A 26,216-nucleotide genomic window follows, 5' to 3' on the forward strand; every position below is an offset into this window, starting at 1 on the left:
AACGTGGTTGTGTGTGTTGTTTCATTCATTTGCACAAGCAAGCGTGTGAATTTATTTAATGTTCCTCATTTCTTAAAATTAATTCCATGTATGTAATGTTTTCAAATAAAAAATGCCTCCGTTCAAAAGTGGTTTACTAAAAAGGAAAAGTTCTACACAAGAAACAAAAATATGCAGTCCAAAAAACGAGTCTGACGAAGAGGTTTGTAACTACAAATTTTCTGATGGCTTTATTTCAAATATTCTTTTGTTTTGTTGGTAGATTATTAATATTTTTGAACTCAGGGTGGATGGTCGGAAGATGGCGAGCTGATCAGCGGCGCGCTGGACGGTGGGGAGGACTCCTCGGACTCTGAACACGATCCCGACGGTGACGCCGGCTCCGACCACGAACAAGATGTAAGATTAGTTACAATCTGTTGAAAACTTTTTAAGTCACGTAAAGTGCCTCATTTATTATTTGTACACTACTCTTGTCGATTCGATCAGCATGTGGGCCACACCACACTATGTGTCGAGCCCAACTCCCCACTCGGCACACCATGGCGGCCCTAAATAGGGCCTTACACTGACAAGGATGTAGACATAGTGTGTGACCACTCTACATATTTTTCTTTTTACTACTGGGATTACTTTAGGTACAGTATTTTGTTTAATATATGAAATGAAATTAGTTTTGTGGTTATGTGTATAAAGATCTTTGTATTTATTGAAAATTAAATAGTACTTTAAGTACTTTCTCCACATGATATGTTTGTGTTTTAAATTTGTTGTGTAATACAACCTTTCATTTGTTGAAATACTGTACTACTTCTGTATAAATTTTGAAATGTGGCACAGGTAGACCTATATGTGATAGCAATATTACTTGATAGATAAGCTAATAAAAAATGTTTTGAAAAAAGAAGTTATTTTTTTTTATAAATACTATAGGAAGTGCTGTTTGATGATGATGTGGATTCAACACTTGGTGATGAAGAAGGCCCTGGGAGTGGATCAGATGAATCATCAGTAAGTATACCTCAATCTGCTTACTGGAGTTTGTCTCCTGGGTATTTCAGATTTAATATTTAATTACATGTTGTGTATGTATTTAGGCATAAAATAACACTACATTTCTGTCTTAGGATTTGACAGATTCTGAAGAAGATGGTGAGTCTGATGATGTTTCTGATGATGAAAATGATATTGAAAATGACAACAGTGGTGATAATGACGATGAGGATGTAGTATCGAGTGAAGACAGTGGTGCAGAGTCTGGTGTGGGTCTCACGGCCTCCAGTGATGAAGCAGACAAGACACAGAAGATAAGTAAAATTCAGAAGCAGAGCAAGGCTGCAAGATTTGCAGGCAGTGATAAGGAGCAGAAACAGAAGCAACCGAAAGCAACAGACACTGATGGGAAGAAAGAGAAACAACAAAAGGCAGAGGGAGCACATAAGAGCAGCATTAACATGCTGTCTGAGAAGATAAAGGAAACTAGTGCTAATATAAAACCTGTAGAAGAGAAAGGTGAGTTTTGATTTGGTTTACAACTTCAATTAGTGTTTTGATTTAGATTAGCATTTGCGAGCGGATATCCCGCGTCCTTCTTTAACCGTTACTATCTTGTGCCCAGTATATAGAAGGACTACATACTTCTAACAATTTCTTTATTCTTTAGCTTGAATTGGCTTTTTTCTATTTCAAAATGAAGACAACACCTTACCCAGCGCTCTTGCCAGCCCGATAGAAAACCATCCACATAGTCCCGCCCCATCTCTTCCGAAGTCTGCTTCTATGCCTTTGCCATTCTGGCTAAAGTTCCAATACTTCCAGCTGCTGTGGTAAACATCAGGTCATGTTTGAGGCAGCCCAATCCCGGTTGATTTTTATTGTTCATCATTTGCCTTACCTTGGATCCACCCCCAGCACCCTCACATTCTCCCGGACGCAATCCATCCATCTCTTCCTAGGCCTTCCTCGTCCTCTATATCCATGTACCTTCCTACTTAAAGCTTTCCTCAGTAAATGATTCTCTTCTCTCCTCATCACGTGTCCAAACCAACCAAGTCTATTACCTCTAATTTTATCATTTATAGGCGCAACTTTCAAACTTCCTCTGATATAAATATTCCTTACCCTGTCCATTCTTGTAACCCCGATCATCCAGCGTAACATCCGCATTTCGGTAGAGTGAAGAGGTCTGTTTTCGTCCTGCACTTTGGTAGCCCAACATTCCGATCCATACATAATTACAGGTCTCACAACAGCTTTATAAATCTTACCCTTCAACTTTATCGGCAACTTTGGGTCGCATATAGTGCCGGTCACTTTATTATAGTTAAAGATTGTTTCCAAGTGCACTTCCTCTTTACTATTATTTTACTTCTAATGCTCATCATGTGTGATATATGATTGGATGCGAGCTAGCTAAAATTAGATTTTAAGCTTTGGAGCATAAATTTCTATCTGAATTTATTTTTTGTTCACGAGTGTAAAATAAAATGTAATACAAAAGTAAAGTGCTCTAGAGCAAAAAGTGAAATCTTCACCGAAATACCGCAAGTATCTACCCTCGCCTAAGGGTCGGATAGATACGCTTCGTCCCGATGCTCCGGTTTACTATCGTGGTGTACCTGCACGACTACCATCAACTTTTACGGAGCGATTCCAATGCAACTCAGTTCAATTTAGGAATTAGCGACGCATATCAGTTTAGATCGCAAAGTGGATCGCGTGGAGATGATGGTGAGCCCCCCGTACCGTTATGAAAATTAGGCTAAAACTTTATTGGACGTGTACATGACACACGTGTACACTTGTACAGATGAGTACGAGTCCGGGGACACGTCGGACGAGGAGGACCGACGCAACCCCGCGGGCGCCGTGCCCGCGTGGTGGTACCGCGAGTACGCGCACGTCGGCTACGACCTCGACGGCCGCCGCTTGATGCGCCCGCCCGCCCGCGATCTGATCGACGAGTTTCTCAGGTCTGACTGTGTGTGCTGTGCTTGTCTCCGACACCTTTTTGTAATTACCTACATTTAAGCAAATAAACAATTTTGAATTTGGCTGGCTGTCCAGCTAACAGGGCCCTGGTTACAACCACTTCACGCCATATTATTTATGGTTCTTGGCCAGCTCGAACAGCAAAATATGTTTGTCGGTCTAGGACAATAAATAAGTAACAATTCTTAGTGGTCTTACTAGAAGGATAGTAAGAAAAGGTAACAGTTTTTGTTTCGTTTAAAAACAATGTGACAATAACAATCATCAATTTAAAAATATATTTCACGTTAAAAGCTAGTAAATGTGAACAGTTCAAAACTGAAACGTGAATTAAAGATATGATTATATACAATATTATGATAGTAGTAAGATAAAAATTGCCATAATATTTTTATCTACAGGAAATGCGAGGACCCGGAGTTCTGGCGCACGGTGCAGGACCCGACGACCGGGCAGGACGTGCGGCTGAGCGCGCAGGACCTGCAGCTCATACACCGCATCCGCACTGGACAGCTGCCCAACGCTGAACATGACGAATACGAGGTATCTCTCCAGGGTTATCAAAATAGTTCCACCGCAGTTGAGGAATTTGAATTGATTATATTATTGATTTGTAACAAAAAAGGAAGTTCAATTCCGGTTCAATAAATGTCTAGTATCATTTATTGTTGCCCGTAGCCCTGGGTGGAATGGTTCTCGCGCGAAGTCCTGGCCACTCCCGTGCGGGCGTTCCCGGAGCACAAGCGGTCGTTCCTGCCGTCCCGGTCCGAACAGAAGCAGATCAGCAAGATCGTCCATGCGCTCAAGATGGGCTGGACTAAGACCAGGAAGGAGATCGCAAAGGAGCGACAGAAAAGAAAGGTCAATAATATAAAGTAAAATTTAATCAGTTTATAAGTAGCCAGTAATTTATTAATATCTTCACAATGTGTGTGATAAACAGAGTATTCATCTGGCCAGTATAGCGACATTTTACCGTAGACGTAACTGCCCACCGTCGCCATATATCTACTATAATTTTTGAACTACTTGTATTTGTCTCGCGACGCTCGCAAGCTAAAACTTGAACGAATGTGTAGGAGAAGCAGTTCTACAACCTGTGGGCCCCCGCGGACGCGGAGCGGCGGCCGCGCGACCACAAGCACATCGCAGCGCCCAAGCGGCCGCCGCCCTCGCACGCCGAGAGCTACAACCCGCCGCCCGAGTATCTGCTCGATGCCAAGGAGGTATACACTGCGATGTGATCACTTCGATGGTGAGAAGTTAAATGCAAACCCGCACTTAGCCACAGGTCACCAGTGTGCGTAGTGCGATTTGGCTATTTACATCTCACCGTCGAATCGATTCGCATTGAGCCGCAACGACAACCATATTGCATTGATTGGTTCGCTGCCTTTCACTTCGAATTAATTACACACGGCTGTGTGAATGAGAGACAGACAATGATCAGACAGTTTGTGACAGAAAATGATCAGAGGGCTCTCTGATCATTTTCTTAATGGTTTACTATCCTAACAGTTTTTTATCAAGAACTATTTAATTGTACCTCTAGGCTGATCGTGGGATCAATGCACCCATGGGGATATAGGATAATGTGTTTTGGATTTTAACATTATGTAGTAAATTTAATCGCAATTAGTCAGGACTAAACGGAGGAGTAAAAATCATACATTGGAACCTAAAATCCAAACTTCCTCACATGATTATTAGACTAAATATGGAGATCAATGTAAATATCCATTAATATTTTCCAACAAATCTATACATATAATAAAACAGTAAAAATATTTTGTCTGTATATTTAGTATTTTTGACTGAAATAGATAGACATTTAAAAAGAATAATAGAAAAAGCAAAAAAAAAATATTTTGAATTTATTGTCTGTCTGTCTGTCTGTATGATCACGCAAATCTCTGAAAGTACTGGACGGATTCGAATAAAACTTTTTTGTTACATAATTATTAAGTCTGAGCAATATATAGTTTATACCCATAAACTATTTTGAAAATTGGAACACCTGATGGAGAACAATGATGGTACACCTGAACTATAGGAAATATAGAAATGACGCCTTAACAAAAGTTGTTCAGCCTGATGAGCAATTTCTGTTGAAGTATAAAAATTTGATTGAAGCCGAGATTCTCACTGGGAGTGGCGCCGGTGAAACTGTACTTATCCCGCGTATACCACTCATTGCCAGGATGAGTTAACTCTTCAGGTTTTTTTATAAGGATAGACCTCTAATATAGTAAATAAAGAATTTTTTTAATCTCTAAAAATTTTCCTTACCAAAAATTTTTCGGCCACGTGAACGAAGTCGCGGGCATCAGCTAGTCCGCAATAATATTACAAATGCGAAAGATCGTCTGCCATTCCGTCTGTCTGCCGATTGAAATTAGAAACGACCAGACACCCAGGCAGTATAAATGTCCCCGGGCCGCCAGATGAAGGAGTGGGAGCGACAGGCGCAGACGCCGTGGAAGCGCAAGTACTCGTTCCTGCCCTCGCGGCACAGCAGCGTGCGCGCGGTGGCCGCGTGGCCGCGCTTCGTGCGCGAGCGCTTCCTGCGCTGCCTCGACCTCTACCTCGCGCCGCGCGCGATCAAGATGCGGGTCAGTACACTGTCTCTGTCTTCCTTCCTACTGTACTAACTCTCATCTCCGCATGTTTCCTTCGGGACTATAAAACCGTGAAGCTCATTGTCGGCGTAAAAATAACCTTAAAGATTTTAATATTTAGCTGTGATTTGACAACTGAAGAATTCGTTCCCCAGCTGACGATCAGGCCCGAGGAGCTGGTCCCGAAGCTGCCGTCGCCGCGCGAGCTGCAGCCGTTCCCGACGAGCGAGGGCCTCGTGCTGCGCGGACACGCGGCGCTGGTGCGCGCGGCCGACTTCGACCCCAGCGGCCAGTACGTCGTCTCCGGCGCTGACGACGGCACCGTCCGGGGTAACGGAGAACAACTTTATTGTAGTACTTCTTCTTTGCGTGTCGAAGCTCTCCCACGATTATCAATTTATATTTTCTCAGATAGATACTGCGCCACATATATTACTTGCCGATTATATAAATGTAAATCGGTTCAGAAGATTCAATAAGAATCTTCGATGAGGCTTACTTTTTAAGTGGACTTCGGGAATAAAAAGTGAAAGCGGACTGAGTTATTTGTTTTCCAGTGTGGGAGACGAGTACGGGCCGCTGTCTGCGCACGATCCAGGTGTCTCCGGAGCCGGCGCCGGTGACCGCGGTGGCGTGGACGCCGGCGCGGGGACTGGCGCTGGTGGCGGCGGCGGCGGGCGCGCGGCTGCTGCTGCTCAGTCCCGGCGCCGGCGTCGGCGCGCACCGCGTGGCCGACAGGACGGACCAGCTGTTGATGGAGCCCCCGCCTCACAACGTGACCAGTGAGTGTACAGTATATGCAGCATGGGGTGGACTGAGATAGCGGCGGCGTTCGATATTTGTGGACTAAATGTTACATTTTGTAGCACTGCTCTTAAATTCGCTTGTAGATATGATTTATTGATGATTGATGTACTTGGAGAAAAGGCTGCGGTGAAATTTGTTGCGCCGCTTCTTCTTCGCCGGCGCTTTGGAAGTTTAGTTTAAGTGATAATTTTAGGTCAATAAATGATGTATATCCTCCTAAATTGAATAAAGAATTTAGAATTTGTATGGTAGTACAAATGATCGTCGTGAATTAGTTACAAAGTTAACGTGCACACTGTGTGTCTGATCGCAGTGGACGAGCGCACTGCTTCGTGCGTGCAGTGGCAGGGGGCAGACGCGGACGAGTGGGCGCGCGGCCTGCGGCTGGCAGTCACGCACTTCCGGCCCGTCACACACGTAAGTCTTAATTTTCTTTATATTTTCTTCGATTAACCTATTCTTTTTTTTGCATGATGCATGCAAAAAAAGAATAGGTTTCAGCATCCCCAGGCACCACCATCTCGTTTCTTCAAGTTGCCTGGAACAGATTCATTAGCGACGGGAGAGACTGCATGTATCAAACGAAATCATGGTCGACATGTGTTTAAAAATTGACTATAGTATATAAACATGAATAATTGGACATTGCAGCAAACTGGTGTTATGTATGAAATTATAGCTACGTTACTATAATTATACATGCGCGTCAAAAGTTCCCTAGTGTATTCGTAGCTTATAGATAACACAGAATACTTATCATCCCTTTCCTTTTCTCCTGTTATTCGACTGACAAAGCATAACCGTAGGGGGCACTACGTGCTGGTGCACCAGCTGTCGCTCCGCTCGCAGTGTATGTGTGTGTGTGTGGCGCAGGTGTCGTGGCACGCGGGGCACTACGTGCTGGTGCACCAGCTGTCGCTCCGCTCGCAGTGTATGTGTGTGTGTGTGGCGCAGGTGTCGTGGCACGCGGGGCACTACGTGCTGGTGCACCAGCTGTCGCTCCGCTCGCAGTGTATGTGTGTGTGTGTGGCGCAGGTGTCGTGGCACGCGGGGCACTACGTGCTGGTGCACCAGCTGTCGCTCCGCTCGCAGTGTATGTGTGTGTGTGTGTCGCACGTGTCGTGGCACGCGGGGCACTACGTGCTGGTGCACCAGCTGTCGCTCCGCTCGCAGTGTATGTGTGTGTGTGTGGCGCAGGTGTCGTGGCACGCGGGGCACTACGTGCTGGTGCACCAGCTGTCGCTCCGCTCGCAGTGTATGTGTGTGTGTGTGGCGCAGGTGTCGTGGCACGCGGGGCACTACGTGCTGGTGCACCAGCTGTCGCTCCGCTCGCAGTGTATGTGTGTGTGTGTGGCGCAGGTGTCGTGGCACGCGGGGCACTACGTGCTGGTGCACCAGCTGTCGCTCCGCTCGCAGTGTATGTGTGTGTGTGTGGCGCAGGTGTCGTGGCACGCGCGCGGGGACTACGTGCTGACGACGCTGAGCGCGGGCGCGTCGCGCTCGGTGGTGGTGCACCAGCTGTCGCGTCGCGCCTCGCAGCTTCCCTTCAGCCGCGCGCGCGGGCTCGTGCAGTGCGCCGTCTTCCACCCCACCAAGCCGCTCATATTCGTCGCCGTGAGTACACCGACCTATAATACTAATCTGTGTATGTCCATGCATGACTCCCATACCGTAATTGTGACTCTATTCCGTATTTGAGCTACAAAAGCTTTATTGATGTGTCCTCATATTTAATAATACATTCTTTGGCGTTCCTCCATACTGCCTACCTTCATTCCTGGTACAAAACGGTCGGTATTAAAAACCTCCTCAGTAGGCGTACAAAACGGTCGGTATTAAAAACCTCCTCAGTAGGCGCCAACCATATGGGTTACGCCTTTTACATAGGGCGTGTACGTCGGCTGTTTGCTCACTTTCAACTGAAAGCATCTGCTTGCGATCACCTGGTATTCACTGTTCTCCCTAAATATGATCTAGCTCACGTCCCACATGACCAGGGTCAAAGAGATCGTAAGCTCTATTCTTAAGTGACGTCACAATGTACTAGGTGATGAGACGTAGCATGTAGATATATGTCCGTGTTTATATAGGCTTACGATAATCAGTAAGACATAGATCCATCTGGCCTTACGGAGACCTTTATGCCTAGGAAAGACAACGATCTATCTTTTTCCAACACATATATGTTTTATAAGAAGCGAAGTGAAGCGGTGGTGGTGTAATGATTAAGACGTCCGCCTGTGAATCGAGTTGACTCGTGCCACATGAGTTTGTATACAAATCTGACTCATGTATAATAGTTTTCATCGACCACCACTTGAGAACATCGTGAGGAAACTTGCACACTGGTTGATTTATTAACTTGTGTGTGAAATGGAGAAGGCAATGGCAAACCACTCCATTACTAATGCCAAGAAGTTATGTGTGTTTAATTCCACGTAATGAGCACGACCCTCAGCCATGAGGAATACGACTATGAAGAGATGTTTTATAACTCATATATTCTTACAATATACTAAAGCAATTTTGACCAGTAGTTGGCCACGAGCCACGCCTTCTGTGTGCACTGCGTCAGGTTTCCCAGACGCACGAGCATCTAAAGTGAACATTGCAGACTCAGCGCGTGGTGCGCGTGTACGACCTGGTGAAGCAGGAGCTGGTCCGCAAGCTGCAGCCCGGCGCTCAGTGGATCTCCGCGCTGGCCGTGCATCCCACCGGCGACCACCTGCTGGTGGCCTCCTACGACCGCAAGTGTCTCTGGTAAGCGTACTGGACCCACCATCCCATGCTATTTTTTATGCAAAGTACATTGTTGGTGTTTTTGTGAATAATACCGACCCAAACCTACTTTTCAAATGAATCCGAGAATAATCATCACCACCTGCCCTTAATACGCTTTATGTGGGAAGAAAAAAATATTTTTTTTTTTGCATATAAAATGCAAATGTACCTCTTAAAAGGGTACATTTGCATGCTTCTTTATGTCATTTCTATGTCTAACTGATTCCACTGCACTCGCAGGTTTGACCTGGAGCTGTCGGCGCGCCCGTACCAAACGCTGCGGTTACACGGACGCGCGGTGCGGAGTATTTCATTCCACCCGCGATACCCACTGTTCGCGAGCGCGGGCGATGACCCCTACATCGTCGTCAGTCACGGACGGGTTTACAGGTATGCATTGACTAGAGATCATCAATTTGGAAACAAGTTAGCCTTTTGTTAGTGTTAGTCCCCCATTTGTACATGATATTGTGTTATAACATTTTATATAAATATCTCCCCCCGCAGCGATTTGCTGCAGAACCCGCTGCTGGTCCCGCTGAAGCAGCTGCCTGCGCGCGGCCGGCAGGACCTGCACGTGCTGGACCTGCGCTGGCACCCTACGCAGCCGTGGCTGCTGGCCGCCAACGCCGACCACACGCTGGCGCTCTACACCTAGACCGCACTTTTATTTGTTGAGTACGTATGTGATTCAAACAATGCGTACCTATTTACTTTTTATGCGCTGGAAATCTTCCATCTTATTTAATAATAAACTTAACCTGTAATATTTTTCTTGAATTGTAAATAAAGTGTTTTAGGAGAACTATAAATGTTATTCAACAATAATAACTACAACTCTAAAATTTTCCTGATGTCGTGGTACGTGGTGGTCGTGGATCATCGTGGAACAAAAAAAATATCATTAAAACGAAGCGTGGATGTCTTACGAGGCGACTAAGGGACACACAGACAGTTGATAGGTAACAATAGCTTTCCCAAGGAGGGTTGACGTCAGGCAGGCGGCCGGTTGTAAAATTGCAGCCGAATCTTCAAGATTTCAAGCTTCAACTCCAAAACGCAACCGGGAACATCGGAGATGAGTGAGAGAGAGAAAACAAAGTGATTGCAATAATACTGGTTTATTGTGTACGACGTTACAAGAAGTACATACAGCACATTCGAGATTACATATCACAAGTCGGAACCCGACATACAAACAGACAGACAAGCCGCGCCAACACGCCGGCCCGCTAGCACCATGCGACGGCTCGGACTAACATACAGACAAATCTGTGCGGCGCCGGGCAAATCATTACACATTTTTATATACTGACGTTTAAAGATTAATGTTGTAGGCAGAAATCAACATCATATAACTGTCGAAACCTGTCACTAGTGACATGAAAATAGTGTAAACAAACGATAGTATTACAATAAAATTTTGCTTCTAGTATCGTAATGAAAAATAGGTATAATTTTAAACACATTTACAATACATTTAATTTGTTCACCTTTGATCACACAGGCACACATTGTTTTCAAATACTATGATTTAATTCGTAAAATATTACATGCTCTGACAATCGTTAAAATTATATAATATGATTAATATACGGAGTGCTTCGTGTCATTGTTCTATTTACAATAATAAATCAAACATAATTTATAAAATACTTATTTTGCAAACATTTATGTATTGGTATATTATAGGAAATGCCTCCTACCCTACACTGGCACCGGCTACAATCCCAAAAATGGGGCGGCCGGCACCAGTATATGACGAAGTGGATTGAGTTTGACGGTGTATCTACTGCTTCGCGCCACAGAGCGCAATTGTACTATAATACTATTAGTCTGGCCACCGATAGAATGCGAATTCGACAGATCGTGATTGTGATCTTGGATCCCGGCCCCGGCTGCGTCGTTCTCCGTTGCAGTGACGTCCGTCAACGGGTCAACACAGAATAGACTAGTTGACAAATTTTTGTTTTGATGACTATTCGAAGGCCTTATATTATTAGAAACACCAGTGAAAAAATTACTGTGATAATGACTCGTCCAAACGCTCCATACTATAAATGACACGAACAAGTGACGTCACAACGTGCTAAAATGTTCGCGAAGAAAGATATGTTTGTTCGACGTCTACATTTAATATTACGTTTATGGTGATGACGTCTTAATAAAAGTTGTTACAAAATTTTAATTTTTTGTGATGGTTAAATTTATTTTTATAATTTAATACGAATATGCACTTTCCAACCAACTTTAAACCTTCGTATTTAGATCCAGCTACATTGTTACTGTCTATTATCATGATCCTAAATATATCTGTTTTACCTAGATTATGCATATTTTTTACTATTCTCTGACCTTGTCAACTACCCTATTGTGTCGACGTCATGGAGCAATTTAAATATTCACTTTCGATATTATTTCTTTCGCAAAATAATCAATTCACACTATTTAAAATATACTACAATGACTGACGCCTTTCACTGACGATGTTAACTTTACTGTTTTAAACTTCTTCGCCTGCGCTTTGGAAGTCGGCGGTAGACTTAGTTTTTTTGAATTTTTATCGACACCTTTTTATTTTAGAATATATAAGTTAGAACTAATAGGTATTTGATTTACTTTTGAATTTAGCAATAAGTACAATGAAGATTGTTTATATTTTAGGACTCTTAAGAAAAAACGGAGTGTTCTAATCACCTTAATAACTGTTACGTTTAGCGATTTTCACTGCTACTGCGATGTCACATGAGTCTAAATGAGCATTTTTCGGCGACCCAATTTTAACTATACATGTAAATTTCGTTAACAATTTCAAAAATATTGTGGCACAAGATAAATCTCTAATTGCTTTCGATTTTATGTAACGTAAATATTTATCAGGACTGAAGTGCTCTTATTATGCTCTACATCGATTGATATTGTATAAATATATACTAAAAAAATTTGGCGCTTTATGTTGGCGTGATATGCATGTTACTAGACGGCAAAATTTCTATTAATGTGTAAAGCATCGTCGCCGTCATACTAAATATAAAATCAAGCGTCGTCAAAATATCAGAATCAATATTATCATTTAGACGTTATTCATAAACAACTCCTAAAATATACATTTTCCGCGTCCGACCTCGACCGACAAAATGCCGTCTGCAAAACTTTAAAAAATATACGCGTCGGACCCTTCTCCGGGGGCTGCGCTTCCTACGCTACGCTGATACAAAAATAATATGAGTATACCACAGATACATGCACCTTATGTTAGAGCGGGTTCAGCCGGAGGGCTCGGGCTCTGGCGGGGCTGCGGCGGCGGGTGAGGGGGAGCGGGCGCGCTCCGGGGCGGGCCGCGCATGCGCCGGATGCGGAGTGGGGCGCCGCAGCAGCGCGGGCTTGGCGGCCAGCGCCGGCTTCAGCGACCCGCCCGTCAGCGTCAGCTCCGCGAACTTGGCCGCCACGCGCGCCGTGTTCCGCGCCGGCACCGGGCTGCCGGCCGGCGACGCGGCCGGCGCCGGCGCCGGGCCCGGCTGCTCCGAGCTCGGCCGCGAGCGTTTCCTCAGCGTGTCGCGATTGTGCACGAAGTTATCCGCCGTGTCCGACTCGGGCGCTGCGGGCGCTGGGGGCTCCGCGGGGGCGGGCGAGGCGCATGGGGCGGAGGCGGGCGAGGGTGAGGGTGAGGGTGAGGGGGGAGGCGCGGGGCCGCGGGCGGGGAGGTCCAGCACGAGGTCGGGCGTGCTCTCCGCGAGGCGCGCCGGCGCCGGCGCCTGAGGACCAAACACGAGTCTGAACGAGGGCACAACGATATGTGAGTCGGGTGTCAAGATTTTTATGTCTACCAGGATGTTAGGTGTCAACAAAAGGGATATGGCCGGCAGTATGGTACGTCTGAAGTAAAAGAAAACCATTTTGCATTTATTCATTTTACTCGTAATAGCAGTTTTTACTTTTGAACCAGTAGGACCTTTATGATCTACTAGCTCACAAATCTATACTAATATTATGAAGAGAAAAGATTTGTATTTTTGTTTGTAATAAATAAACTCAAAAGCTACTAGGCCGATTTTGATGAAATTTGGCACAAATATAGACGAAACCTTCAGGAGTGATATAGGCTACTTTTTTTGTGTTTACCCGGCCAAACAGGGGGAGAATATTTAATTTCTATTTCACCATGTACGCGTCAGCTTCGACCACTGCATCAAGCACGTTGTTAAAGACAACGATCACACATCGGCTACTTTTTCTGTTTTTAAATCAACCCCTCAAATGACTGGGGGTGAGAATTTGTATGCAAAATCATGTTGAAAAGATGAAAGACACAAAAAGGCTATTTATTACACAAAAATATTGGTCCTAGAAATTAGTAGTCTGGTATGGGTAAACACATATTCGAAACGACACGAGAAATATAATGATGCTGTCACAAGTAAGTAATCTGCGCTAAGTCGCGGGTTACAGCTAGTTTGAGATAAATTTGTTTCACGTTTGTCACGAATTTATTTGAAATTCTATTACTAATGACGTAACAAAATAAAAATCTGAATATTAGAGGATACCTGAGATTGCGAGGAGACGCTGGGCTGCCGTCGCTCGACACTCGAAGCTCTGCAAGTTCAGTAAATAGTTACTCATACACAATCCTAATCCTAACTAATATTATAAATGCGAAAGAAAGTTGGTTTGTTACTCTTCGCGCCCTATCTACTCAACCAATAAATAAAATAAATATATTAGGACAAATCACACAGATTGAGCCCCAAAGTAAGTTCGAGACTTTGTTATGGGATACTAACTCAACGATACTATATTTTATAAGAAATACATATATAAATAAACATCCAAGATCCGGGCCAATCAGAAAAATATCATTTTCCATCATGACCCGACCGGGGATCGAACCGGGGACCTCTCGGTTCAGAGGCAAGAATCTTACCACTGCGCCACCGAGGTCGTCAATCTTCTTCAAATTTTGCATACATGTTAACGCGGGCGAAGCCGCAGGCAAAAGCTAGTCAACTATATAATGTAAGTATAATGTAACATGCAATACAACAACAGGTCAGGTTCTATCAAATTGATATCATAAAATAATACATACGTGTGATTCTCCGTATTGTTAGACTCTTGCCACTCGCCGCTCTCACCGTCTTCACTGATTTCGTCTGAAAAAAAAAGCAAGGTCAATCGTCATATCTTCTATTTTTGCAACTACCAGTACTACTAATGCGATTTATTGCAGGGCATTCATTGAACTGCGCCGCATTTGAATCATTCTGTAAAAATTGATGGTAGGCCTGCAGTACTGCAGTAAATTTGCCTTATTCTTCCATTGCTTTTACGTTCCGTGGGCTTATGTTGCTTTTTAGGGTTCCGTAGCCAAATGGCAAAAAAGGAACCCTCATTAGTCATGTCTGTCTGTCCGTCCGTGTATGTCATAGCCACTTTTTTCCGAAACTATAAGAACTAGACTGTTGAATCTTGGTAAGTAGATGTATTCTGTGAACCGCATTAAGATTTTACACAAAAATAGAAAAAAAAACAATAAATTTTGGGCTCCCCATACTTAGAACTGAAACTTAAAATCATACGTGTGGGGTATCTATGGATAGGTCTTCAAAAATTATATTGAGGTGTAATACCCCCAGAAATGGTCAAGAAATATCCTTAGAAACCTTCTCCACATATTAACGAGAATGTAATCTAAATTTCTATTATTATCTTTTTACATACGAAACATTTAAAGCTGATATTTTTTCTGACAGGCACAAATGTTTTATGCCGGGTACATACATAGCTGATTAGGCACTAATTATAGGTTCTATTCATATTTCTGTAGGAGACACTTTCTAGCTGGAGTAACGCACACACAAAATGTTCAGATTAGTTAGATCCCGAGTTCTAAAGCCAAATAGAATAAAAATTATAAACAGTCGGTAAAACGAATGTCGAGTGGACCGGACCAGCACCCCCCGGAACCGGAACCCATTCACGAGTTGACCGCAAGGGTCAGCCATCGCGAAGCTCAACCGTAATAGAAGGAACCTTGCAAGTTAACCTACCGTCATCACCGTCGTCGTCGTCGTCGTCGTCGTCATAGAGCGAGAGGTCCTCGTTGACGTCGTGGTCGTCCCGGTCCGGCCCGGCCCGGTCCGGCGCGTCCGCCGCGTCCGGTCCGGCCGGCTCCGCGGGCGGACTGAAGAGCGCGTGCGGCGCGATATCCTGCACGCAATACTATTGTTACAGAGCTTATGCTCATATCTACGTGCGACGTCCTTCCACGGCGTACATCACCTAGCAGGCGACAGTTTCAAATAACATTTTCACTGAGCTTTGAGAGTACTTATAGTTATGTGAAACTGTGAGAGTTTATTAAACGTACTGTACGTTCAACGAGAGACTTTATAATCCTAACATTTAACCCGACACAAATTCATAGTGCAAGGTGCAAGGCACATACGTATGGATTGAGGAGCTACTTCTGATTGAAAAAGAAACTTACTCCGCCCTCATCTAGTTCAAATATGAAAGTCATTTGTACCTCGAAGAAGAGCGTGTTCCGACCAGAGAGAAAGTCATTTAACCCCAAACCCTGGAGAACTCGTACATTATCACATCCACAAGCCAATGTAAAAGTGGCTCCTAAATCTGAACTTCTATTTCTGAATTAATAAATAGTTGGAAATTATATAATTATAATAAAGCCAACATATTAGGTGTGATAAAGTCACAGCGACTATACTGGCTTGGTCATCTAGAGAAAATTAAGGAGGATCGTGGCGTTAAATCAGCTTATCTGGGAGAGGTGTCGGGTAGGCGCCCAGTCGATCCCAGCTAAGATCTACTTTGAGGTCACTGAGCCAGCGTAGTAAGTGGAAATTATACAAAGCGGCCACTAGTATTCTCAGCCTAATACTGTTTATATTCAAGGATGTACAAAGTTTTATAGTGTTTTGTAGTTATATTTATATTCCACGCTGGTGCGTTTGAGTTGAAAAGCCATCCATAACTAGCCTTACCGATTATTACCCCGGGCGGGGTAGCACTAGTGGAAGATGGTACTTTGTGTAACAAAGTTAATACAAATACTTATCCAAAAAGTACTGGACGGATTTTTTTTTAATTATACGATAAGGCGGTTGAACGAGCCACAGCAACACCGACCTGCGGGAAGACGTCGGCGTGGTGCACGATGAGGCGCTTCACGAGCTCGTTGGCGAGGTTCTGCGCCGCTACCTGCGCCCCCCCCTGCCCGCCTCCGCCCCCTTCACCGCACGCGCTCAGCAGCGTTGGCCCCAGGCAGATGGCCAGGTTCCACGCGTCCATCATGTTCTGCGTGCTGCAATGTTACCACCTATATAACTTCCGATATCTTTTTATATAGTAAAACCTATAGTTATTGGGTCACACGCTCAGATAAGAAAATTTTGCAGATATTATAATGGATATACAATATACATATATCGTGTGGTTGATATATTCATGGGTTATCGCAGTTCGCCTTTCGGCTCGTTTATTATGCGTTCCTTTAAAATATGCAATTGTGAATAGGTATTTTTTAAGTTTCCTTAAATACCACCGTTTAATAAGCACTAACCTGTACTGCGTGAGATACGAGAGGAAGGCGAACAGATAGCGCAGCACCAGCAGCGCGGGCGTGGCGAGTGCTGCCAGCGTGCTGCGCACGGCGCGCACGAATTCCACGTCGTCGCACTCCGCCGCCGCCCGCAGCAGCGCCGGCTGCAGCGCCGGCGGCAGCAGCGGCGGCCGCAGCGACCGCAGGTACAGCTTCAGCAGACCGCACACCTGTACCGTATTAGACGACTGTCAAATCGCTCGATATAGGTCTGATATCCTTATCGAGTACGTCGGTGTCTGGACGCATACTCACGCTGTTGATGTCGTTGGCGTCGGCGACGAGCGCCAGCGGGTCCTGGCCGCGCTCGAAGGCGGCGCGCAGCGCGAGGGTCTCCAGCTGCGACCCCGACACGCGGAAGATGCCCTGGTGCCGCGCGCCTGCAATGTTTATGTTGATCTGGGCTCTCGTATTGAGCGGAAGACCAAGGGAATCGCATTACTAAATACGGTCAGTATTTAGTGAAGGATTGAGGTATACATATGGATTATGGAGCCACTTCTGGTTTTAAAAGGAAACATATTTAATACATAACACATTTCATACATAACTATTTAGTACACGTTGAATATCTATTTGTACATCAACACATCACGTCATCCAAATTTATATCAATGAAAAAGTGGTTCACAGAAAGTATTTCATGAATATTGCTGGAATTTATATAATCATTTTGTACCAGTTATACACAGAGACGACTGGTAATCTCGGCCCTATACCGTTTATACTCAAGGAAACAATGGTTTAATAATGACTCCTCAATCCGATCGCTACATCTGGATCACCGTGAAAGCATTTGATGTGATAGAATTTGTACTGCAGAAACAAGTAAATAAATGTAATTTGGAAAATCAAATCATTTTACGACTCCTATTCATCACCGACTTGCATTATTATAATTAGCTATGGTTGGTTAGCAAAGAAACGGAAACAAATGAAGTAGGTACATAAAAGGCTTAACATAATCAATATAATATATTAATTCACAATCCAGGGATTGTGTTATTACTACATAGTATAAAACAGTCGCTTTCCATTGTCTGTCTGTCCCTATGTATGCCTGTATGTCTTTAAAACTACGCAACGGATATTGAAGCGGATGCTTTTAATAGATAGTGTGATTTGTGATAGGTTGAGGTGTATAGTTTATATTGCTGCGTCGCAGTAGAGGCTTCGCTAATAGAAATTATTTAATTTCATTGTTCGCCGCGAACTTAAGACTTCGCAAACACAATACATTTTTACAAAATTGTGAATATATCAAAAACGACTGAACCGATTTTGATGCCCTACGAACTTAAAAATTCTATTCTATATATCCTAAATACCTTTTAAATTTCAGAAAAATCGGACCAACGGTTCGAAAGTTATCGCGTTACATACATACAAAAAATGTATTTTTGCCCCAAGTAGAATTTTATACATAGTTATAAAATGTAATTCCTGTGCCTTTCGTTTCAGAATGTCTTCTATACCACTTTACCACACACGAACGTATATATTATATTGTTTAACTCCGAGCGCCGTGAATCCGCGCCGGTGCACCGCGGCGCACCGGCGCGGATTCAATACCATGGAATCATTTTTTGGCGTAGTTTACTCATTCGTAGCCAAGATATATAGATAGTAGATAAAGCGCAGTCTGACCGTAGAGAGCGATGACGCGCACGCATGAGGTGAGCACGCGCGGCAAGCGGTCGCCGAGCGGCGCCGCGAACTGAGCGCGCAATGCGCGTGCGCGCGGGCGCGCGGCCGGCGGCGACGACGGCGGCGGCGTGCCCGGCACGCGCGCGCGCGCGCCCAGCGTGCGTCCTGCGGGGACACCATCTCTATTATACATTTTGGGTGCAAGACGAGAGAGCATTGAACAAACTCGACCATAAGGAACCCCACACTCTAAAAAGCAAAGCTAAATCACAGAGTCTCTTCAAAATAAATTGCACAAGGAGGCGCGCGCACCTTCGATCCTGGCCAGGCGACCGGCGCAGGCGACGTAGGCGCGGAACTTGGAGAGGAAGTAGTCTTCCTGGTCGCGGCGCGCGGCTTCGTCTCCGGCGCCGGCGTCCCAGCCCTCGGCCGCCAGCAGCCGCACCAGCTCCGCCTCCGCCGCGTCCAGCGTCTTCGCGCTCTCGCGGACCTCCGCGCGCAGCTGCCGAGCGCCCGTCTGACCGAATACCATAACATTATATATTTATTTTCCCCCGTTCTGGCCGCACACTACCGCCACCATCACATTTTATCAACTTATTTTATTTCTTAGGGAACACAAAACGATTTTGACAAATTATGCAACACTAAATAAATAATTTAATAACATACTAGCCGCCCGTCCAGGCTCGGGTAAATATATTATATAGCTTTCTCAGGAATCACACTATCTATGGGTGAAAATAAAATAAAATGATCGAAAACCGTTTAAAATGATAAGGTTTTCTCTAGAGCCCACAACATGGAGTTCTTCAATAAACGCGTGAAAAGAAAGATCCATACGGAGCCCGCATTGCTTTTTGCAGTAGTATAAATAAAATAAGTGAGAAATAAGCTTGGTGTTACCTCCAGCTGCTGGAGACGCTGGCGCAGCTCGTCGGCGGCGGCGGCGCGCGCCAGCTCCGCATCCGGCGCCGCGGCGCCCGCCAGCTCCACCAGCTCCGCGTCCTGCCGCTCCGCAGGCACGCCCTGCACATAAACATATCTTACTAATATACGAATACTATTTATCCTAACTAATATAATAACTATGTTACCTCTTCACGCTCTATCTACTCAACCAATCTTCTTGAAAGTTTGCATACAACTTTAAGTATGGAGAAGGGCATTTAGTACATACCTTTTATCCCGGAAACTGTTCCAGGGGGAAAACACGCGGGCGAATCCGCGGGCAGAAGCTAATACCTATTCATTATATTTTTGCCTTGTTTTCTGAATAGTGGCAATGCAGTAGTTACATTTACAAATGTAAACTTTTTTACTTTTATTTATGAGTAGAAATATGAATGTATATCGCTTAGTTAGAATGAAACCGACTTAACTCAAAAAATCTTTAAATTGACTTAAGGTCATCGAACGACTCTACACATCGTATTCTATCGCATAATGAATCAGAAACTGCCCCAACTGTGTTAGAAGAGTACGAACGCTCTATTTTGGTCGCTTTCTAACTGAGCGCCGAGGGCTCCAGGGTCGGAACGTCAACGCCCCTTTTGGTGATATTTCCGCAACCGCAAGCGCAACACGTTGACCGAACGCAAATAAAGTGACCGATTGACGCTTGAGACATTTTCATTCCAAAAAAGGGTAAGAATTAAATTGACCTAATAGGTTTTAACTCGTTATTCTTCCGAATATTGTCATAATATATACGACTTATTCGCACTTACGTCACTTTATTACTAAAATTGTTTTGTATGTCATGACTTAACGATAAATAAGACACTTTTCTACAAAACTTTTCTAATGTTCTTTGTCCTATTATGGATTAAATCACTTTTATATTAAAACTGCTATTGTTAATACCGTCCTTATAGGATTTCAGTCGATTTTATACTAATAGTGGCATAAGCTTTTTATTTTAGGTCATAAGATTTTTTTTGTTATTCCTGAAAGATAAAACGGAGAACGCTCATGATTTTGGAAAATGATAGAAAAAGAAAGAATGTGGACGAAGAAGTAAATTAACAAAAGCAGCAGGTAAGCATACTTCGTTTTATATTTCCTGAAAATATTTAAGTTCCGGTTTTGTTTAGATTATCATTATGTCATTTTTCCTCACTTAAAGTCTTTTGTGAAACGTATTTTATGTGTTCTATCACTTTTACTGATATTGAGCATGTTGGTGTATTAAAACATCGGTAAGTAGGTATACCTACTCATATGTGACTTGTCAAGGTTAGCGCGGGTTTAAGGTTGGTGGAGGTTGGAAGTAGAGTAAGCATAAAAACACGAATTGAATGGTTAATATTGAGAGCATAACATAATTTATTATTAACACATATTTTTGAGATTTGGTTTGCTGCTTTTGATGACATGCACTCTATTTTTTGCTTTTTCAGGAAACACAATTTAATATAAAAAACATTTCCCCGAATGCGTCGTTTGATAAAAATACGCCAGTTCTTGAAAATCATGCATGAAGAACCTTACCGTTTGAATCTAATAGAGCCTGTAACTATTTATTTATTTAAGTATTTATTTTTAGAATGCGTTGCCAGAAATTATTAGAAGTATGTATAATACTAATTTAAACTATTTTTTCAAAATCTAAGATCATTAATCACCTCTGTAAACATTTTAGCTGAAGAATCTATCTGAGACTGAATACAATTATTAATCTGTACCACAAGTAACAGTTAGGAGTACCCTGTAATAGACTGACAAAGACAATAGTGACTGCTTATCGTGCAGTAACACTTATCAATGAGCCTAAAAGGGACCCAGATAGGTATCTGGTGAGGTAAATAAAAGTACCACTTTTCGAAGTTTCTCTTTCTTAAACTCGATCGATTCTCTAGCTACAAATGAACCACCACTTCATTCCTCAGTTAACTTCTTAGCTATCCAAGAACCTAAACATATATACATATAAGCCATATGTATATATGTTTAGGTTCTTGGATCAGAATCATCAACAAGAACATTTCATCAGAATCATCAACAAGAACATAAAAATTTAGGAAGTGATTTTATTTCCCAGTCTTTAATATCAACTGATACAGAACCACAACCCTCAGGCAGCGGCTGCTCAGGACAGAATAAAAATAAATATATAACGTCATTTTATGCATTATATAATAGCGAAATTTCACATTGGGTCAATAATAAATAAATATCTTATTACTGGGCACACGCAAAATTAGGACGATAATGTTCACTCCCTCATTGAAAAATAAATAAAAAAAACTTAAAATCGAGCCCAATTTGTCCACCTTATCGATATATAAATATTATAAGCTTAATTAAGAGCTCTAAAAATTGGGACACCTCTCAAGGTTCAGCATTTTTCTTTAGCTATGAGCTATGATACTATGTTAGATTTGAAAGCTTTGCAAAACGAGTGGGGCTACAATTTCAATGAGGACAATGATGACAAGGAGCAGATTTTGTGGGGTGATGTAAAATACGCGTTTTAAGGTTTGTCTAAAATGAACCTTTTGTATTTTATTATAAGACCAGTTATACTGAAGACAAAAGACTAGCGCGTCAACATGAGAAACAAAAGGAAGAAGATGCCTTGTGTTGAAAGTGTTTCGAGAAAACTGAAGTTATCGGAAAATACAAGAAAAGGTCTTATGGAGTTAAGAAAAACATTAATACCTAATTATTATGTATATTATTATCACAATCTTAGGAATATTAGGTACTATGAGTTTATTTTGATACAAATTGTTACTGCTGTACAGGTGTAACATTACCTTCGATATAGCCGAAACCCATGTCATCTCCCTATTAATATGAACATTTTCCCCCAAGAATCCATACCTGGAATCAATAGTTTCCGAGATAATGAAGTTGGATTGATTTTTTTTTTTGCAAATTTATATAATTTATCATGTAACCGTCATTTCATCCAAAGAAACCTCATAAAAATATTAAAGAATTCCCTATCTAAACTAACGCTAAAATTTAAAACGTGCAATGAACAGTGCCCTTCGCATCGCCGCATAGCGCTTTCACTATAGCGATACACACACACAAACTAACGGCTCATAGCTGATTCGTGCGTGAGCGATTGATACGATGCCGCAATGTTCACTTATTTTGATTATTTATTATTATTTTTATATTGTTTTTTTTTTATTTTTCCCTGTCAAATGATTATTCTGAAGTCACTTTAATTGGGGTACCCTATGCATACCTAACGGCTATGACGGAGGTAGTGGTATACCTTGTATATGCCAAATGCAGGCAGGCAGAACTCTGAACAATACTATAAAATATGTTATTATTTCAATACAATAAATAACTTGAACACAAACTTGGGTTTTATTATTAAATAGTTTTTATCAAAATGACTTATTAGTAAACAACTTAATCTTATTTTAATACAAAAATGACATATTACTCAAAATGCCACACATAAATTTTAAGTTATTAAAATGAAACTGACCTAATTCATATTAAGTCAAACTCTTATAGAATAAGTTCGGTCAAAGGGTGACCTTATAGTGACTAGTTTTTGAAAATCGTTATTTTAAAATATTATTTATCAAAATAATTTGAAAAAAAGACAATTATTATCAAGCCTAATAGTTAATGAAACCATGTCAAACATAAAAAGACAATTAACATACTTCGTTTCAGAAATATACTTTTACTTATGAAAAAATTAATAAACATGAAATCTTATTTTGCGATTTCCCAAAAAGTTGAGATTTTGAATTAAGTCACTTTCGTTCTAAAGCAGCGATATGTACGGTGTATCATGAGTAACCTGCGTGAGCGGCGCGACGTTGGGCGGCGTGAAGGGCGCTTGGTGCGCGTCCAGGAAGCGCTGGCGGTCCTGCAGCGCGTCCAGCGCGTCCGCCGCCGCCTGCAGCGCGCCCGCCGCCGCCGCCGCGTGCGCCGCGCGCGCCGCCTCCGCCGCCGCCGCCGTGCGCACCGCGCGACCCACCACCGCCTCAAAACCCACCTCCATGCACTACAGAATATCAAATATATATCACTAGGGGCTGACAAACATAACACAAAACAAAATGTAGGTAATATGGTATTAATAAATAATGTAATCGCAACGAACTTCTATTGACACCGAATGGGTATTTCCTCACCATCATAATCTCGGCGATGTCGTCGAGGTAGTACCGCTGCAGCGTGGCGTTAGCGGCCTCCAGACTGAGCACGTAGTCGGCGCGCGCACGCAGTCCACGCGCGCGAGCCTCGGCGTGTCGCGCGCGTCGCTTCTCCAGCTCCTTGTCCAGAGCCTTCAGCTTCTTGGGGCGCGGCGGGTCGGCGGCCGCCAGCCGCTCGCGCTGGTCGTGCGCGTGCCGCAGCTTCACGGCTGCGGCGCGCCACTCCGTCGCCGCGGCCGCGCACGCTTTGCCCGCCGCTCCCGCTTCCGCTAACGCCTGGCCGAGTTCTTCCTGTCGCTCGACTACTATATCTCGACACTTTCGGTGTAGTCTCAACGCGTCGTCGGCGGCGCGTTGCAGTTTCGCGGCCAACACGCCGCCGTATAGATCGGCGAGCGCGGCGTGGTCCTTGGCCAGCGCGCGCGTGCCGTCCAAAGCCTGTTGCCAGCAGGCCGCCGCGCCGCAGTACTGCCAGTTCTCCCGCTTGTGCTTCTGGTCCTTGTGTCTTTGCGTGGCCGCTCGAGCCAGCTTGTCGAGCGCGCGCGAGTACTCGTGCTCGAGCTCAGCGCGCCGCCGGCAGTACTCGTGGAGCTCGGTCGCGACGCCCGCGCTCGCCTCCGCACGAGCCTCCAGCACCCGGCTTTGCTCGCAGAGCTGCATGCGGATATCTACATAATAAAAATAAAGGTTCTTTAAAAACTTAATCTAGACCTCTGGAAACAAAGGAATGCCCCGGCGAACTGTGTAATTTTTCTAATATTAAATGTTTCGTTTAAATAATCTAAGAGTAGCGTTAATCTAAGGGTGCAACGGGTGGATCTCAGAGCGTTTCGACCGCTGCGGCCGCAACAACTCCATTAGAGTCCCTTTGGTTACGTTGGTTCAATAAGGGCCGGAAAGGTTAACAGCTTGGTCATCTGAGCAACCTAGCTTTTATTGACCTGTGTCTGCTGATGGATTTTGCTGCGCAAATCTTGCTGACCAAATAATTATGTCGCAGATCTGTTTTACTGCTATATTTAAATTACTAACCATAGAATTATTGCCTATGATTAGCGTAGCGTAGCCAAATGGTAAAAACGGAACCCTTGTAGTTTCGTCATGTCCGTCTGTGTCCGCACGTCACAGTCATTTTATTCGGAGACTATGCGTACTATAAGACTAAAATTTGGTAGGTTACCTACCTACATCCTATTCTTTTTCAATGAACCGTTACAAAATACACAGCGCCATCTAGTGTTTGTATTATTATTAGCGCCACATATATAGGGTTTTCGCAAATCCCACGGAAATATTTTTTTTGTTTCAGGATGAATGAAGGTACCCTTTTCTCTTAATTATATATGTATATGCAAAATTTCAAGAAGATTGGTTGATTAGAAAACGCGTTAAAAGGTAACAAACAAATAAACAACTTACTTTCGCATTTATAATATTAATTGGGACTTATATTAAAAAAAAAATGGTAAGCCCTTCTGACATGCCAGGGGGGGCCAACACTGTTTAAATGACTGTTTGGCATTTATTCTCAACTCGAGGTTGTTCCGAAATACTAGTAGTTTGTAGCTTTGGTTAATTAATTTAGAATATAACGTGACGTCTATACCTACAAAAAAAAATCATTTCTGAATAAATGATTAATTATAATTATTATCATACAAACAATAGTTTTTAATTTAAGTCTAATGCAATGTTTAATAGTCACTTTAGAAACTTAAAATGAGTGATCAGCGTGACAGATTTTCGAATCGAAATTTGTCGAATTTATAAAATATTTCACTCGTCGAAGACTATGATGTATCCATGTGGCGTAAGATTTATATTGCAATACTTAGTATATTATTTTACAAATATTACATTTGATTTAAAAATGACAAATATATAAGATTGTTTATGCGCAGCACTTTAACTATTTTATGAAATAATTCGATGTTTATTGCCAAGATAGCAAACTTTATCTAGCATGACAATGAGTCTTGAAAAAAAATTTAATACCTACTTCAGTATCATAAACTGAATTTGCCCCTTTCGTTGTCACTTTATGCAATATTCGTGTTATCCATAACGGTTTTCAATCGGGATCTCTCGATGATTCGTACCTACGCGGTGTTTCTATTGTGTTTTTGTGCATAACGGAACAACAGGCATTGTTATGAGCCGCATCGAACGCGGTGCAGCGCCAACCGATTTCGTACAAAAACAACGAGACGTCAACCGTTATTAGTTAATGGCACAAAAGTGGAATGGAAAGGGATCTCGCGAGGGGAGCCCGTGCAGGGGACCGGGCTTCACTGCCGGTGACCTCTGTGGGTTCTCACTTCCACAAAAAACAAAAGCACTAAAGTGTTAGCTTCCTTCACATTATAAAACCAATTTTATTGGCGCGATGTTTTTTGATGCATGCTAAAAAATACCTACGCAAATAAACGACAATACCAGTGATAGAGGTTACCGGATTATTAAGTCTTTCTTAGGGAATTGTATGCGCTGATTCATTGACGAATATACTGCGATCGCAGCGAGAGCGTCTACCTGGCACATGTGCGAGCTCGCACCTGACGCGCAGCTGCCGCGACACGATGCTAACGAGAAAAAAAACAACACATCCTG

General features: G+C 43.2%; 2 protein-coding genes across 3 annotated transcripts in view; one reads left to right on the forward strand and one right to left on the reverse strand.

The window, feature by feature from the left end:
• LOC128674104 (uncharacterized protein) lies at positions 1 to 11,524 on the forward strand. The gene is made up of 16 exons (XM_053752442.2): positions 1 to 202; positions 286 to 399; positions 934 to 1,011; positions 1,128 to 1,512; positions 2,810 to 2,972; positions 3,393 to 3,534; positions 3,670 to 3,852; positions 4,071 to 4,217; positions 5,436 to 5,603; positions 5,765 to 5,939; positions 6,167 to 6,391; positions 6,730 to 6,833; positions 7,857 to 8,030; positions 9,031 to 9,176; positions 9,438 to 9,587; positions 9,705 to 11,524. Exons 1-16 carry the CDS (start codon positions 113 to 115, stop codon positions 9,853 to 9,855), a joined length of 2,595 nt encoding a protein of 864 aa, XP_053608417.1. The 5' UTR covers positions 1 to 112; the 3' UTR covers positions 9,856 to 11,524.
• The window catches only part of LOC128674103 (SLIT-ROBO Rho GTPase-activating protein 1-like), a 25,043-nt gene continuing 9,129 nt past the window's right edge, over positions 10,303 to 26,216 (reverse strand). For both annotated transcript variants that reach the window (XM_053752440.2, XM_053752441.2), the window contains exons 2-13: positions 23,586 to 24,274; positions 23,249 to 23,455; positions 19,375 to 19,497; positions 18,781 to 18,985; positions 18,469 to 18,633; positions 17,077 to 17,201; positions 16,783 to 16,991; positions 16,350 to 16,524; positions 15,248 to 15,407; positions 14,287 to 14,350; positions 13,745 to 13,793; positions 10,303 to 12,952 (exon numbers count right to left, since the gene is read on the reverse strand). In XM_053752440.2, the coding sequence (XP_053608415.1) occupies positions 12,464 to 12,952; positions 13,745 to 13,793; positions 14,287 to 14,350; positions 15,248 to 15,407; positions 16,350 to 16,524; positions 16,783 to 16,991; positions 17,077 to 17,201; positions 18,469 to 18,633; positions 18,781 to 18,985; positions 19,375 to 19,497; positions 23,249 to 23,455; positions 23,586 to 24,274 (2,660 nt within the window). In that variant the 3' untranslated portion in view covers positions 10,303 to 12,463. The remainder of the gene's footprint in view (positions 12,953 to 13,744; positions 13,794 to 14,286; positions 14,351 to 15,247; positions 15,408 to 16,349; positions 16,525 to 16,782; positions 16,992 to 17,076; positions 17,202 to 18,468; positions 18,634 to 18,780; positions 18,986 to 19,374; positions 19,498 to 23,248; positions 23,456 to 23,585; positions 24,275 to 26,216) is intronic.

This window comes from Plodia interpunctella, chromosome 12, assembly GCF_027563975.2.
Source record: "Plodia interpunctella isolate USDA-ARS_2022_Savannah chromosome 12, ilPloInte3.2, whole genome shotgun sequence".
NCBI classification, from domain to species: Eukaryota; Metazoa; Arthropoda; class Insecta; order Lepidoptera; family Pyralidae; genus Plodia; species Plodia interpunctella.

Coding starts and splice junctions, on each gene's coding strand:
- LOC128674104 (XM_053752442.2), top strand. CDS start 113: ATGCCTCCGTTCAAAAGTGGTTTACTAAAAAGGAAAAGTTCTACACAA. Junction 2,973..3,392: donor CTGATCGACGAGTTTCTCAG/GTCTGACTGTGT, acceptor TTTTATCTACAG/GAAATGCGAGGACCCGGAGT. Junction 3,853..4,070: donor AGGAGCGACAGAAAAGAAAG/GTCAATAATATA, acceptor ACGAATGTGTAG/GAGAAGCAGTTCTACAACCT.